This window comes from Calidris pugnax, unplaced genomic scaffold (genome assembly GCF_001431845.1).
Source record: "Calidris pugnax isolate Ruff unplaced genomic scaffold, ASM143184v1 scaffold27, whole genome shotgun sequence".
In the NCBI taxonomy this organism is placed as follows: Eukaryota; Metazoa; Chordata; class Aves; order Charadriiformes; family Scolopacidae; genus Calidris; species Calidris pugnax.
In genome coordinates this window covers 13,031,745-13,042,763 of record NW_015090893.1, presented here as the reverse complement: position 1 = coordinate 13,042,763, position 11,019 = coordinate 13,031,745, and the positions used below count along the sequence as shown (strand labels likewise).

Sequence of the window (11,019 nt, the reverse complement as noted above, 5' to 3'; positions counted from 1 at the left end):
ATGGCAGAGCCCCGGGGCCCAGGCGGTGAGGGAGGGTGGCGGGTCGGTGGGAGATGGCGGCGGGGCGAAGAGCTGGCCCGGCTCCTGTCATCAAGCTCAACCAAAGCATATCCGGCTGCATCATGAGAAAAAGGCCGAGTTTCATCCTGGGTGGAAATGCCACAAAGGCCAGCTGTTTCCTAGAGGATGCGGGGAAGCGCAAAGGGACACGAAAGTAAAAAAAAATAAACCCCAAATGTGGTGGTTGCTTGGGCAGGAGTGGGGCGGCCCGGTGCAGGGAGAGCTGCAGCACCCAGGGGTGGCCTCCAGGAACCAGAGAGCAGCTGCCAGTTACGACTTTATTCATTTTCACATTTAGATATTACAACAAAACTCATAATGACAAAGGATAACAAGTACTATAGGAGGAGAGGAAAGGAAAGCAGTGTTCTAACTGGTTTGATATATAACCGTGAACTTCCAGAGACAAGACTCAACGTGAGTTACAAACACTCACATGCGCTCACCGGTAGGAAAACTTCACACGTGCAAACACCCGGACACACTCACCCACAAAACACTCACTCGCACACACAGACCACGCTTCTGTACTCGCACATAACCCATGTTGTGACCTACTTGCTTCGAAGGCAGCCCACTGAAACATTGAATGCTGCTGTAGCAACAACAGGTACCAGGTTAAAATATTGCAATATAAATGAAGTGTTACTTGATACACAGGTTTTTCTTCAGAGACGCACGTGTATTCGCAAGTAGGGGACCCAACGCTTTGTTTTCACGAGGGAGGAATGTCCTCTCAATGCCAACACTTTGTAAGGAAAAAAGAGACTGCATGTAGAGCGGGAGCAGTCATTTTAAAGGAGAAGGAGGATGATAAATAGCTTAGCTTCAGTGTTGAGTTCCAGTAAAGAGCCCAAACAAAACACAACAGAGAGTGAACTGTGAACGGAGCAGGCACAGTTATCGAACCCTGGGTTGTAAAAGTTGAAATACTCCCTTGTTGCTGTGGAAAGACAGACCGCACTGTTGCCTAACATCTTAAAACCAAACCAGACCGGCTTCATTTCATGCTCATGCTTATTTGGACACTGTGAAAAAAAATCTGCCAGAAATAATGCAAGAGTGTGGGGAAGGGTATCAGGTTTGTACACTCTAATTTTAGTATACTTTCAAGAGAGCAAAAGTACAATTGTCTCAACAGCTCTTCAATATCCCACACTACAATTGTTCTTCATCAGCAGGAGTGTCTGAAGAGGAGCCAGCATTCGCTGGTATCATGGCTGCATTGTTCACGCCGTGCTGTTGACACGGATACAATGGCATCTGATTCCACCCACCCCCATCAAGACAGTGCAAAAGAGAGAAAATAAACTTCTGTGGAGTCGAATCATTTGAACGTTCAAAAATCAGATGTCACACCAGTGCTCTCCCCCAGAGTGAAGTAGGGGATCGTTAACAATGGCTCTGATTAAGTAACCCTTCTCCACAAGGATGCTTGTGACCAATTTACAGCTGAACCCAGAGACAGAGCGCAGCTGTCCTGACTGGTTGGCAGCGCTGACAGCCAGCCACAGCACTCAGACACCTCTGTCCCTTTCTGCTGAGGAATCCAGCCCCTGCCTTGCAAGTGTTGAGCTTTGCTAGTACATTTCTATCCCTCACATATGGACAAGGACTTGCAGCTACTTTGGAATTCTGTTTTTCAACTAGTGTTTAATTGATGGGCCCTCTTTCTTGGACTCTCTCTCAGATGGGGCTGTGTTTCTAGGCAGAGAGCTCTTTGTGAAGCACTGGAAATGAGAGAGCCTGGGCCCTATGGATGCATATCACCAAGCGAGCAGCCTGAATTTAGCTCAGCTGTCTGTCACCTTCCACCCATGTGAATGCCAGTGAATGCCCAGCAGCACGGGGCACATGCATCCTTCCTTCTGTGAAGGGAACTGCCAGTTCAAAAACCAGGGCAAGATGAGGGCAGGAGAATTTGGTCTGGCCTACACCCTGTTGGCTGTCCTACTTCCTTGGCCTGGCTCTCCAGCATCTCCTGCCAGAGGATTCTTACCGAGTCACAACAATTACTTAAAGATGCTTAAATTCCTGGCAACTTTTGGGACCACCAGTAGAAGTCAGGGAATTCATTGTCACACGCAGTTTCAAATTCCACGTTCTGAGCCAGTTTGGCTCAAGCTGGTCTGGTTTTGTGCCTCTCTTTGCCATGGAAATCACAGCCATGTCATCCTGCTGACACAAAAAGGGAGGGGAACATCGGGTGCTCTGGACAGGCGTAGAGAATCTGAATGACAGGCATGCTTTTCCCATGTGCTAAATAAATCTCCCTGTTACACTTGTGTGGAGAACTGTAATTAAGACTTGGGAAAGTCATCCGTAAGGCCTCAACAGGCTCACGTCAGGAAACGCATAAAACCCTCTGCTGGAAAAGAAATACAGTTTGGAAAAGCAGTATGTCTGGCAGGAAACACAATTTTAAAAGTCCAAACCAAACCCTTGGCTCTGTGCACAGAGGTGTGGCCCACAAGCAGAAGCCCCCCGGTGCTGAGATGCCCCGGTGCAAGGAGCTGTGCCAGCCACAGGCGTGTGGGAGAAGAGAAGATGACAAGCTGTTGAGGTGAGCCTCTTCACCCAGACTCCTCTGGCGGTGACGTATCCGTGCTCTGTGGCTGAGCTCTCAGATTGTGAGCAGGATGGAAAGGAGTAGGTGGGAAATGGTGAGGCAGCAGCACAGAAATCTGTATAGAGGAGCTGCGGAGGTTCGTCAGAGCTCTATTCACTATTCACATAGTGTCTTTTAGAAACAAAAGGCCCAAGTGATGAGATGTTTCCTCAGAAATAAATGTTTCTCAGTCCTCCAGAGACAGGTATGCTGTACTGGTGGCTCTGCAACAGAAACTGGAGAGGAGCCTGTTGGCCAGAGGGTGCCTCTTTAGAGCCAGGGAACTGGGGTGACAGGAAAGGTCATGGTGCAGAATTGTCCATCCAGAACTGGGGCTTGAGCCCTGGCCAGGTGCTGCCCTCCACATGCTCAGTGATGCCAGCACACACGAGGACGCAGCCCAGGGCCCCTCGTTGCTGGAGCTCTGATCCGTCCATTGTTTCCAAAACCCTTGCAGCAACTTGAAAATAAACATTTCACTCCCTACCATTTTGATCCTTTTCCTCCCAGCAAACAACCCATTTTCACTCTATGTTTAGAAGCCAGCTGAAATTAACACAGCTTTTGCTTTAATTTCTCACTCCAGCAACAAATGATCTCAGCGCTGCTCTGGGAGAAGGGGAAGGTGAGAGCAGCAGCCCTGTGAGTAACCTGCTCCCAGCACAGAGTATACAAACCCCTGTTTTGCACAAGGCCTGCAAAAAGAGGTGCTATTTATCTCCCTGGGAGGACTCCAGCCATCAGCTGATGACCTGTTCAGCGCTAGCTGTGTTGAGATGGCTAAAATAATCTCAGTGATAAGGCAGATTGACAGGTTTCCCCCCAGCAGAGATGAGAGGGGTGTGGGTGTTGCTTGCAGAGGAGATGGAGAGGCTGGCACCTACCCAGAATGAATAGTGTGCATGAACATTTACAAAGATCCCTTGGGATCTCTCCATACACCTCTTTAAAATGTCCTGCTCTTGCTGCGGATACCACTAGGGATTTCTTCCCTTTGATTCTGCTCGGCAGCTCAGCAGCTGACATCATGAGGAGAGGAGGAGGAAGCAATCCAAGGAAAAACATTCAGGCTGCGCACCAGGAAGAAACTTGAGACTGAGACAAATCTATTTATATCTGACCTGAAACGGGCTTTCTGAATGGGAAGCCGAATCTGCGTGGAGGCTGGATGCTAGGCAGAAGGTGCTGTAGTGCTGAACACAGGCACCCACTCGCCGGCAGAATGCATCTGTCTGAGCCACGGGAAGGGAAGAAAAGAAACCGGAGGAATCGGCGAGGCTCTCTCTCTCCAGCGCCGGTGCAGGGAAGCTGCAGCTGGAGGTGCTGCGTGGGCCATCGTGCTGTGGTTCCAAGGACATTGGTGTTCCCCATCCGTTCGGGTTAGGTTCCCTGCTGGGGTTGGGTGTAGGTTGAAGGAGAAGCTCTGAGTGACCCTGATGACACGCCTGGAGGGTGAGAGGGGGTGCCTTGGCAGGCGCCTCCCGGGCCTGATGCCGTTAATACTGCTCGGAGAAGAAGGAAGTGTGGAGAGTGGGGGGACTGGCCTCCCCTCCCGGAGGGGTGCAGCTGCCGTCCTCAGAGTGTTCTGACAGCTCCCCGTATTCACTGTTGTAAAAAGTCTGGCCTCCGACCTGGGACCCGAAGGACGGCCGACATCTGCCCCGCAGGTCCGACTGTTCCCCCGGCAGCTCTGCAGTCCTGCTGGGCCCTTTACTGCTGCGGGGAGAGAGAGACACAGAAGATCAGTCTGAGCACTCCTGGAAGGCCTCTGTTCTGCCTTGAGAGATCCCAACTCGGGAAACACCATCTGCTAACGCATGGGGCAGAGGCTGGGGCAGGAATGGACCTACGCCTCCACTTCAAAGCACAGCACCAGGCTTTGCTCTAAACCTAAGCACGGCCCATAGTTTTGCAAAAAATCTGCACATAACCTGGCCACAGAGTTATTTCAGCTCTTCTAGATACCTCTGGGAAGCCCAGGGAAGGGCTGAGGCTCCAGTGAGCAGGGAGAGATGAGACATTGCCTCAACTGTTCCTATTCCTGGCAAGCGCAACAGAAACTGATACAAACCAACAGCCAGGATGGGGGAAAGTAAACAAAGGAAGGTGATGAAGAAGATGAAGGAAATCAGCAACCCCATGTCAGAACCTGCCAATACCATGTGACTGGGAACAAGTCACAAGAGCAAGGGCAGGGACACATTCACGGAGAGGTTTAAGGGCAGTATTTTCCAGGAGATGGGATGCCATGTGCAGAAGACAATGGGAATGTGCCTTAGGGAAAAGAGGACAAGGACAAGAAGCAGCAGACAGTCTGATACCACAGCAGAGAGGCCACAGGGCTATGGCTATGGGAAAAAACAATAACCAGTCTGACGTGATGTTGGGAGGCAGAGGAAGTGAGCAAAAAGCTTGGGACTGGCCTTGTCTATGCACGAGCTGACATGGCTCTCTCAACACAGTGTCACAGAGACAAGGTCCCAGCCTGCTCTGACACCAAGCAGAAATGAGCTGGACAGGTTTTCGCCCAGTCTCCAAGCCTGGGGCAAGGACATAACCATCCATAACATCCTCAGCCCCGAGCGTGCCAGCACAACCTGCCAGGCTCAGTACTGGCTGTACCATCCCTGCAGGGCCACATCACCACCCTGTAGCACTCGGGTCAGGGCTGGGAGAGGGAGGTGGCAGCCACATACTTTCCATCCGTCCCACCTGCCACTGCTTGAACAAGCCCTGACACATTTCACCAGAAAACGTCGATAGGCATTAAGAGTCCTATTAACACCGTCACTCCACTGTGCCTCGTTACCTTAACGGACACATTCCTGTGGAATGGGCACAGTTGGTAGTTTTAAACCCTAGGAAGCAGCAGGCAGGTCTGTTCCTCATGCGTTTTGCCTCTCATTAATATGTGCACGGACTTATCTGGCTCAGGGCCCACAGCCCTGCTGCTGTGGAGAGCCCCAGGAGATAAACTCTATGGGGAAACACCAAGAGCTGCCTCCTGGTCTGCGTTTGGCAGCAGGAGGGGTCTGAGTGGCTAGACTTAAGGAGTACCTGAATCCACCTTCTTTTCTGTGTCGGTTTTCTATCCTCTCAAATTCCTCAGATGCCAGAACCATCCCACTGTCTGTCTGATTGTCCTGGAAGGAAGCAACAGGAGTTATCAGTAACATCCCTGTCGACTGATAAGAGTGGGAAGGGAGGAGGAATAATTTAGGAGATGAGATCACGTGTATCTGTGATGGGAAAGAAGGAGTAGGAGCACTTTACCAGCATGCTCCAACTGGAGCTGATTTTCTTAGGTGCCTTCTTAAAAGTAGTGTGTAAAAAGGTAGGATTTGTGTGTGTGCAGTTCAGTACCACTTTTGGGTAAAAAAAGAAGAGTGCTTCCTGCCTGGAAGATGTATTACCATCAAATCTGAGAGAAATGAGATTTTCCTCTGAGACTAAGGGTATGGCTTAAGTTTTGCCACTATAGAGGATATAAATACCAGCCCAGTTTGGAGAGGCCAGGAGGGTCCCTGCTGCACACTGCTGTGTGGGTCAGGATACAGGAGTTCCAGACAAACACTCTGGATTTCACTAGTCCTGGCTGGATTCTATTACGGTTAACCAGGCCATATTGACAGATTTGAGAAGGGTAAGAGCAGGTCTGAGTTCCTCTGTAGTCCCTTCCTTGTAGATCTAACCTCCCTATTTCACTCTCAGGCAGTACAAGACGTGCTGTAGAGAAACCCCTATGTGCCAGGAGGAGAAATGAATGTGCATAGGACTGGACGGACCGAACAGGAATGACACAGACAGACTGACATTAGATAGGAGCCATCTTCCTTCCATGATCTTAACAGCAAAGGTGTCAGGAAACAGCTGAACATTTCTTTGCCCCCCCCCAGTCAGTTCCAATCAGATGCTACTCACCGGGTGTGCCTTGTACATTGTATGTGTCATGGGAAACTCTTCAAATGTCTTTATCCTGGATGGACACCTGATCTGATTTCCTCCCGTCAAACAACCAGGGAATGAGACACAGTTGTAGTATCTGCTGACAGAAGCATACTGTATTCAGTAAAACCAACAGAGTCAATCTCCTGAATAAACAGGACCTGAACCCAACCTCCTCTGCTCTCCATGCAACCAAAATACACAGGGACATAGATAACCCAAATGGTGGATTTTGGGAGGGGAATGGGGTCACCTTTAGGCCTCTTAACCCTGTACTACTTCTGCAGTGGGGTGCACCCAGACTTCCTGATGGAATCAGGTCCTGATCACCTCTCCACTTTGGGCAAGCAGAAAAATATCATGGAGATCCCAGGTTTCCCACTATCACAGCTCCCTGGAGATGAGAAGCCTCATCTCATCTGTGTTAGTTAGAAACAGAGAGGATGAAGCTCCTGCATTAGCAGAGGCGCAGAGACCCAGCTGGCACCTTCTTCTTTCCTCATCTGCCTGATGAGCTATGATGCTGTTAGTGGGCTGTGATGCTCTGGCAGTGTAGCTGGAGGCAGGAGAAGGAATGCCATAGGCTTACACATCAAGGCCTCTTTCTCATCAGCAAAGGAAAGTGATTTTGTTTTATAAGCAAAAGATGCTATGGCCAAAATACTTGGATGACACCTGATCACCTGGGATCCCCGTATCCCTCAGGCTCCTTTACAGCTCGGGCTGCTGGCTGCCTGCTGGGCTCTCTCTGCCCTTTTCAGAGGGGATTCACCTTGCTGCTAGGCTGTGGCAGCGTATCCTCATGTCAAAGTCCTCTTCGTCTGAGTTTTGCTGGGCAGAGGAAGGCACCTGGGAGAAACCATCATCTTCTGAGCTGTGAGAGTCGTTCAGTGGGATGTAATCCTTCCCTTCCTGGGAGGAAGAACAGTGAGTGGCCTTGCAAGAAAGGGGAGGGCTTTCCCACCAGAAAGGGCTCTACAGGCAGAAGCTGTCAGAGCTGGGGAGGAAAATTTCTGGTTTGACTTTTGTTTCTCTGGGACAAAATATCTGGCTGGAGATTTTTGTGCCCTCTGCATTATGTAGCTGCAAGTGTTACAGGTGCATGGAGGTGTGTGTGAGCAGGAAAACAACAACCCAGTCCTATGGCACCTACAGTTCTCTAGCCTACATGGACAGAACACTGTGCTCCGGGGGCACATCACTGTGGCTTAGTCATGCCTGTGCTGGGATCCAGTGCTGAAAGGCTAATAACAGGGACGTCATGATGAGAAAGTGCTCATATTTAAGCACTTAGCTATCGCCTTATGAAATGGAACATCAAGAAAATGTTAAAATCAGGGCTGCACGCTCATTGCAGTTAAAACTCCTGGTGAGTTACTGCATGGCAGTGATTAGTAATGGTTTCAGAGAAATTTGTATATCTGACTGCAGTAATGGAACAGTTGTTTGGTTCACATGGCCCTGACATTTAGATCTGAGGATAGAGTTTCAGAAAGCCTGGTGAAGTCCTGGTTTTCATTATGCAGGCGTGTGGGAGGCAGGAGTGCCAGGGCCTTGACTCAGCTGAAAAATTTAAAATAATCATCTGGGGATTAGGATGGAAATATTGGAATGACGACTGAGAGGGTACCCGCCCTGCAAGGAGTGGAGCTATATTAGGATGCAGGGAGAGGGCTGCAGTAGAAATGAGCTCTCCAGTACCTCTGGGAAACAGAGCACTCTGACCCAAGAAATGCTGTGATATCCCTTGGCCTATGCAAAGGTACTGCACTGTCCAGGGAGTCAGAGGAGGGCACAGGAAGGGAACTAGTGGTGGGAGAAGAGCGAGCTGTCTGGAGCTGAGCAGGGACAGAGGGAAGTTTTCACCTGCTGGACGTTTTCCTGAAGAAGGTTCCCCAGTATCTCCACCAGGTCGGAGAAAGTTGGTCTCTCCTTGGGATCGCTGTGCCAGCAGCTCAGCATTATACGGTAACTGCCAAGAAGAGATGCTGGTTTTATGCTACAGAACCCCTTCCTGCCCCACTCTGCAGCCCCCACTCACATGGTACCTGCACTGTGAAGGAAAGCTTGGCACCCCCCAGCAAATTGGCCATGTGGACCTACTGGAAGGGGGTTGGTTCATTATGCACTGAATATAACAGTGAACAAGGAGCTAATTTGGACAGCGCTGATACTCTCCAGAGTGGGAAAGCATGTTGTCCACTTAAAGACCATCCCAGTGTGTATATACAAGGAATTTGATGTTCCTAGATACCTCTGACCTGCATTTGAATCCATCTGGCTTGCCCTTCAGGCAGATGCCTGGTGTGAAGGATACGTTGGCTTATCCCCCATCCCGGCTAAAAAGTCTTTGCATCCCACAGAGGGTCCTGTGCTGGGATCTGGGAGGTTTCTACCATCCCACAAAGGGGCCTGTCCTGCCCTGTGCTGGGATACGTGAGGTTTCTGACTCACATTTCTGCTGTGGCGTACTCTGGGGCTCTCATTCTGGTACCGTCTTTGAGCCTCTGGCAGAACTCCTCATTGATCTGGACTCCAGGGTATGGAGATGCCCCTAAAGGAGATGCAAAGAGAGGTGGGAACATGAAATGTGCCATCAGAAACCACTTCTTTCCCTGGGACTGTCCTCCCTCCCAAGACACAGGGAGATGTGGTCACTTCTCATACACAGCCCAAGTCCTTGGTGTTTCCTGAGACAGGCTCCTCTGCCTCAGTGAGCAGGATGCTGCCTCTGCACGCCTGTCTCCCACCACCTTGTTCCCGTGGGTGGATATGGCCTCCATATTCCTTTTGCCCACACTGACTTCTCTTCCCATCACTCCTTAGACATGCTTTAGGGCGTCACAGCCTCCTGCTCAGACTCACCCCCCAAGCTTCTATGTGGGAAGAGAGGTTCTCTCTCCCTCAGCAGCGTGTGACCCTCATTAGCACTCACCTAGTGAGAAGATTTCCCAGAGGAGGACCCCAAAGGACCAGACATCACTCTGGGTAGTGTAGACCTTGTCGAAGATGCTCTCTGGAGCCATCCACTTCAGTGGGAGACGGGCCTGCAGGAGGGAAAGGCAAGGCATAAGTGTTCAGTCAGGGACATATCCCAGGACAGCCCTTCTTGTAGCAACGGGATGAAAGGAAACTAGAGCCAATAGCCCTGCTCCTCTCTCCATGGAGAAATGGAGGTTTGGTTAGGCCAGAGGGAGGGAAAGAGACACTGAAAGGGGAAGGAAGGAGTATAAAGAAAGAAGAATAAGTAAATGACAGGCTGAGGGGCAGAAGGAAGGAGACAGAGGTCTGGTGAGGGAGGAGGAAAGCACATACATCACTGGGCCAATGGTTCCTGGCCAGCTACAGAAGCTCCTTCTTTTTCATCTATTTCTCAGTTTATTCCAGCCCCAGAGTAGTTTATGAACACCTCAGGGGGGACCTAATCTATACAGGGTTTGAGAAGATGGCACTCACACTGCCTTTCCTGACATAGTCAGGGTCCTTGTAGATGTCCCGGGCCAGGCCAAAGTCACAGATCTTTACCACGTTGTTCTCTGACAGCAGGATATTGCGAGCAGCCAGGTCTCTGTGGATGCACTGAGGGCACACAAAGAGGAAGGGGCAAAATCAGAGGGACAGGAACCACCACCATCAGAAAGTGCAGAGCACACCCCCCTTACGAACCTGAGCTGTAATGGGGGAATGGTGGAAGTGGGAAGGAGTTAAAGATAAACATTTCTAAAGGGGATGAAGGGGCAAAATCAGAGGGACAGGAACCACCATCAGAAAGTGCAGAGCACACCTGCCTTGCGAACCTGAGCTGTAATGGGGGAATGGTGAAAGTGGGATGGAGTTAAAGATAAAAATTTCTAAAGGGGATGGTTAGGGAGAGGATGAAGTGCAAGAGGACTAACTTCCCATCTTTGTGTACACAGGACTACCTCAGACTTCCTAAGAAACGTGAAGCAGGTCACTGACTCTCTCTGTGTCACCTGTAAAGCGGCTGTAGGCAGGCCTTCAGGCATGCACAAAGGAAGAGGGGAGCAAAGGAAAGGGTGAACTCACCTTTCGGGATGCCAGGAATTCCATGCCACGTGCTACCTGGAAACTGTAGCAGATCAGGTCTTCCATGGTCAAGGGACTTTGCCACAAGTCATCCACTGTCCAACAGTACAAGAAAATGATTAGACAGTGAGCGGTCTCTTGTCCTTGCCTCTCTCCAGGACTGTAGGATACAACCAGCTCCTTGGTGAGATACAGCCAATCCCCAGTGCTAACTGGAGTAACCAGCTCCCCTCTAGAATTTTCCGCTTAGGTGGCAAAAAGCACATGGCAAGAACGTGCTCAGGTGGGAGAAGAGTGAGTCCAGCCTCCAGCACATGTTGGTCAGAGTTGTGGGGAACAGGGTGGGATGGGGCTTTGCA

The 11,019-nt window shown here is 50.4% G+C and overlaps 1 protein-coding gene across 3 annotated transcripts in view; it reads right to left on the bottom strand.

The window, feature by feature from the left end:
- Nucleotides 1–324: 324 nt before the first annotated feature.
- Nucleotides 325–11,019, bottom strand: part of FLT4 (fms-related tyrosine kinase 4) — a 63,601-nt gene continuing 52,906 nt past the window's right edge. Inside the window, exons 22-30 of one of the 3 annotated variants that reach the window (XM_014948217.1) lie at nucleotides 10,661–10,755; nucleotides 10,070–10,192; nucleotides 9,549–9,660; nucleotides 9,068–9,167; nucleotides 8,480–8,585; nucleotides 7,386–7,525; nucleotides 6,590–6,710; nucleotides 5,726–5,811; nucleotides 325–4,381 (exon numbers count right to left, since the gene is read on the bottom strand). In XM_014948217.1, coding sequence (XP_014803703.1) covers nucleotides 4,165–4,381; nucleotides 5,726–5,811; nucleotides 6,590–6,710; nucleotides 7,386–7,525; nucleotides 8,480–8,585; nucleotides 9,068–9,167; nucleotides 9,549–9,660; nucleotides 10,070–10,192; nucleotides 10,661–10,755 — 1,100 coding nt within the window. In that variant the 3' untranslated portion in view covers nucleotides 325–4,164. Of the gene's footprint in view, nucleotides 4,385–5,725; nucleotides 5,812–6,589; nucleotides 6,711–7,385; nucleotides 7,526–8,479; nucleotides 8,586–9,067; nucleotides 9,168–9,548; nucleotides 9,661–10,069; nucleotides 10,193–10,660; nucleotides 10,756–11,019 lie in introns of all 3 variants that reach the window. The other 2 variants (XM_014948216.1, XM_014948218.1) reach the window with 2 other exon arrangements.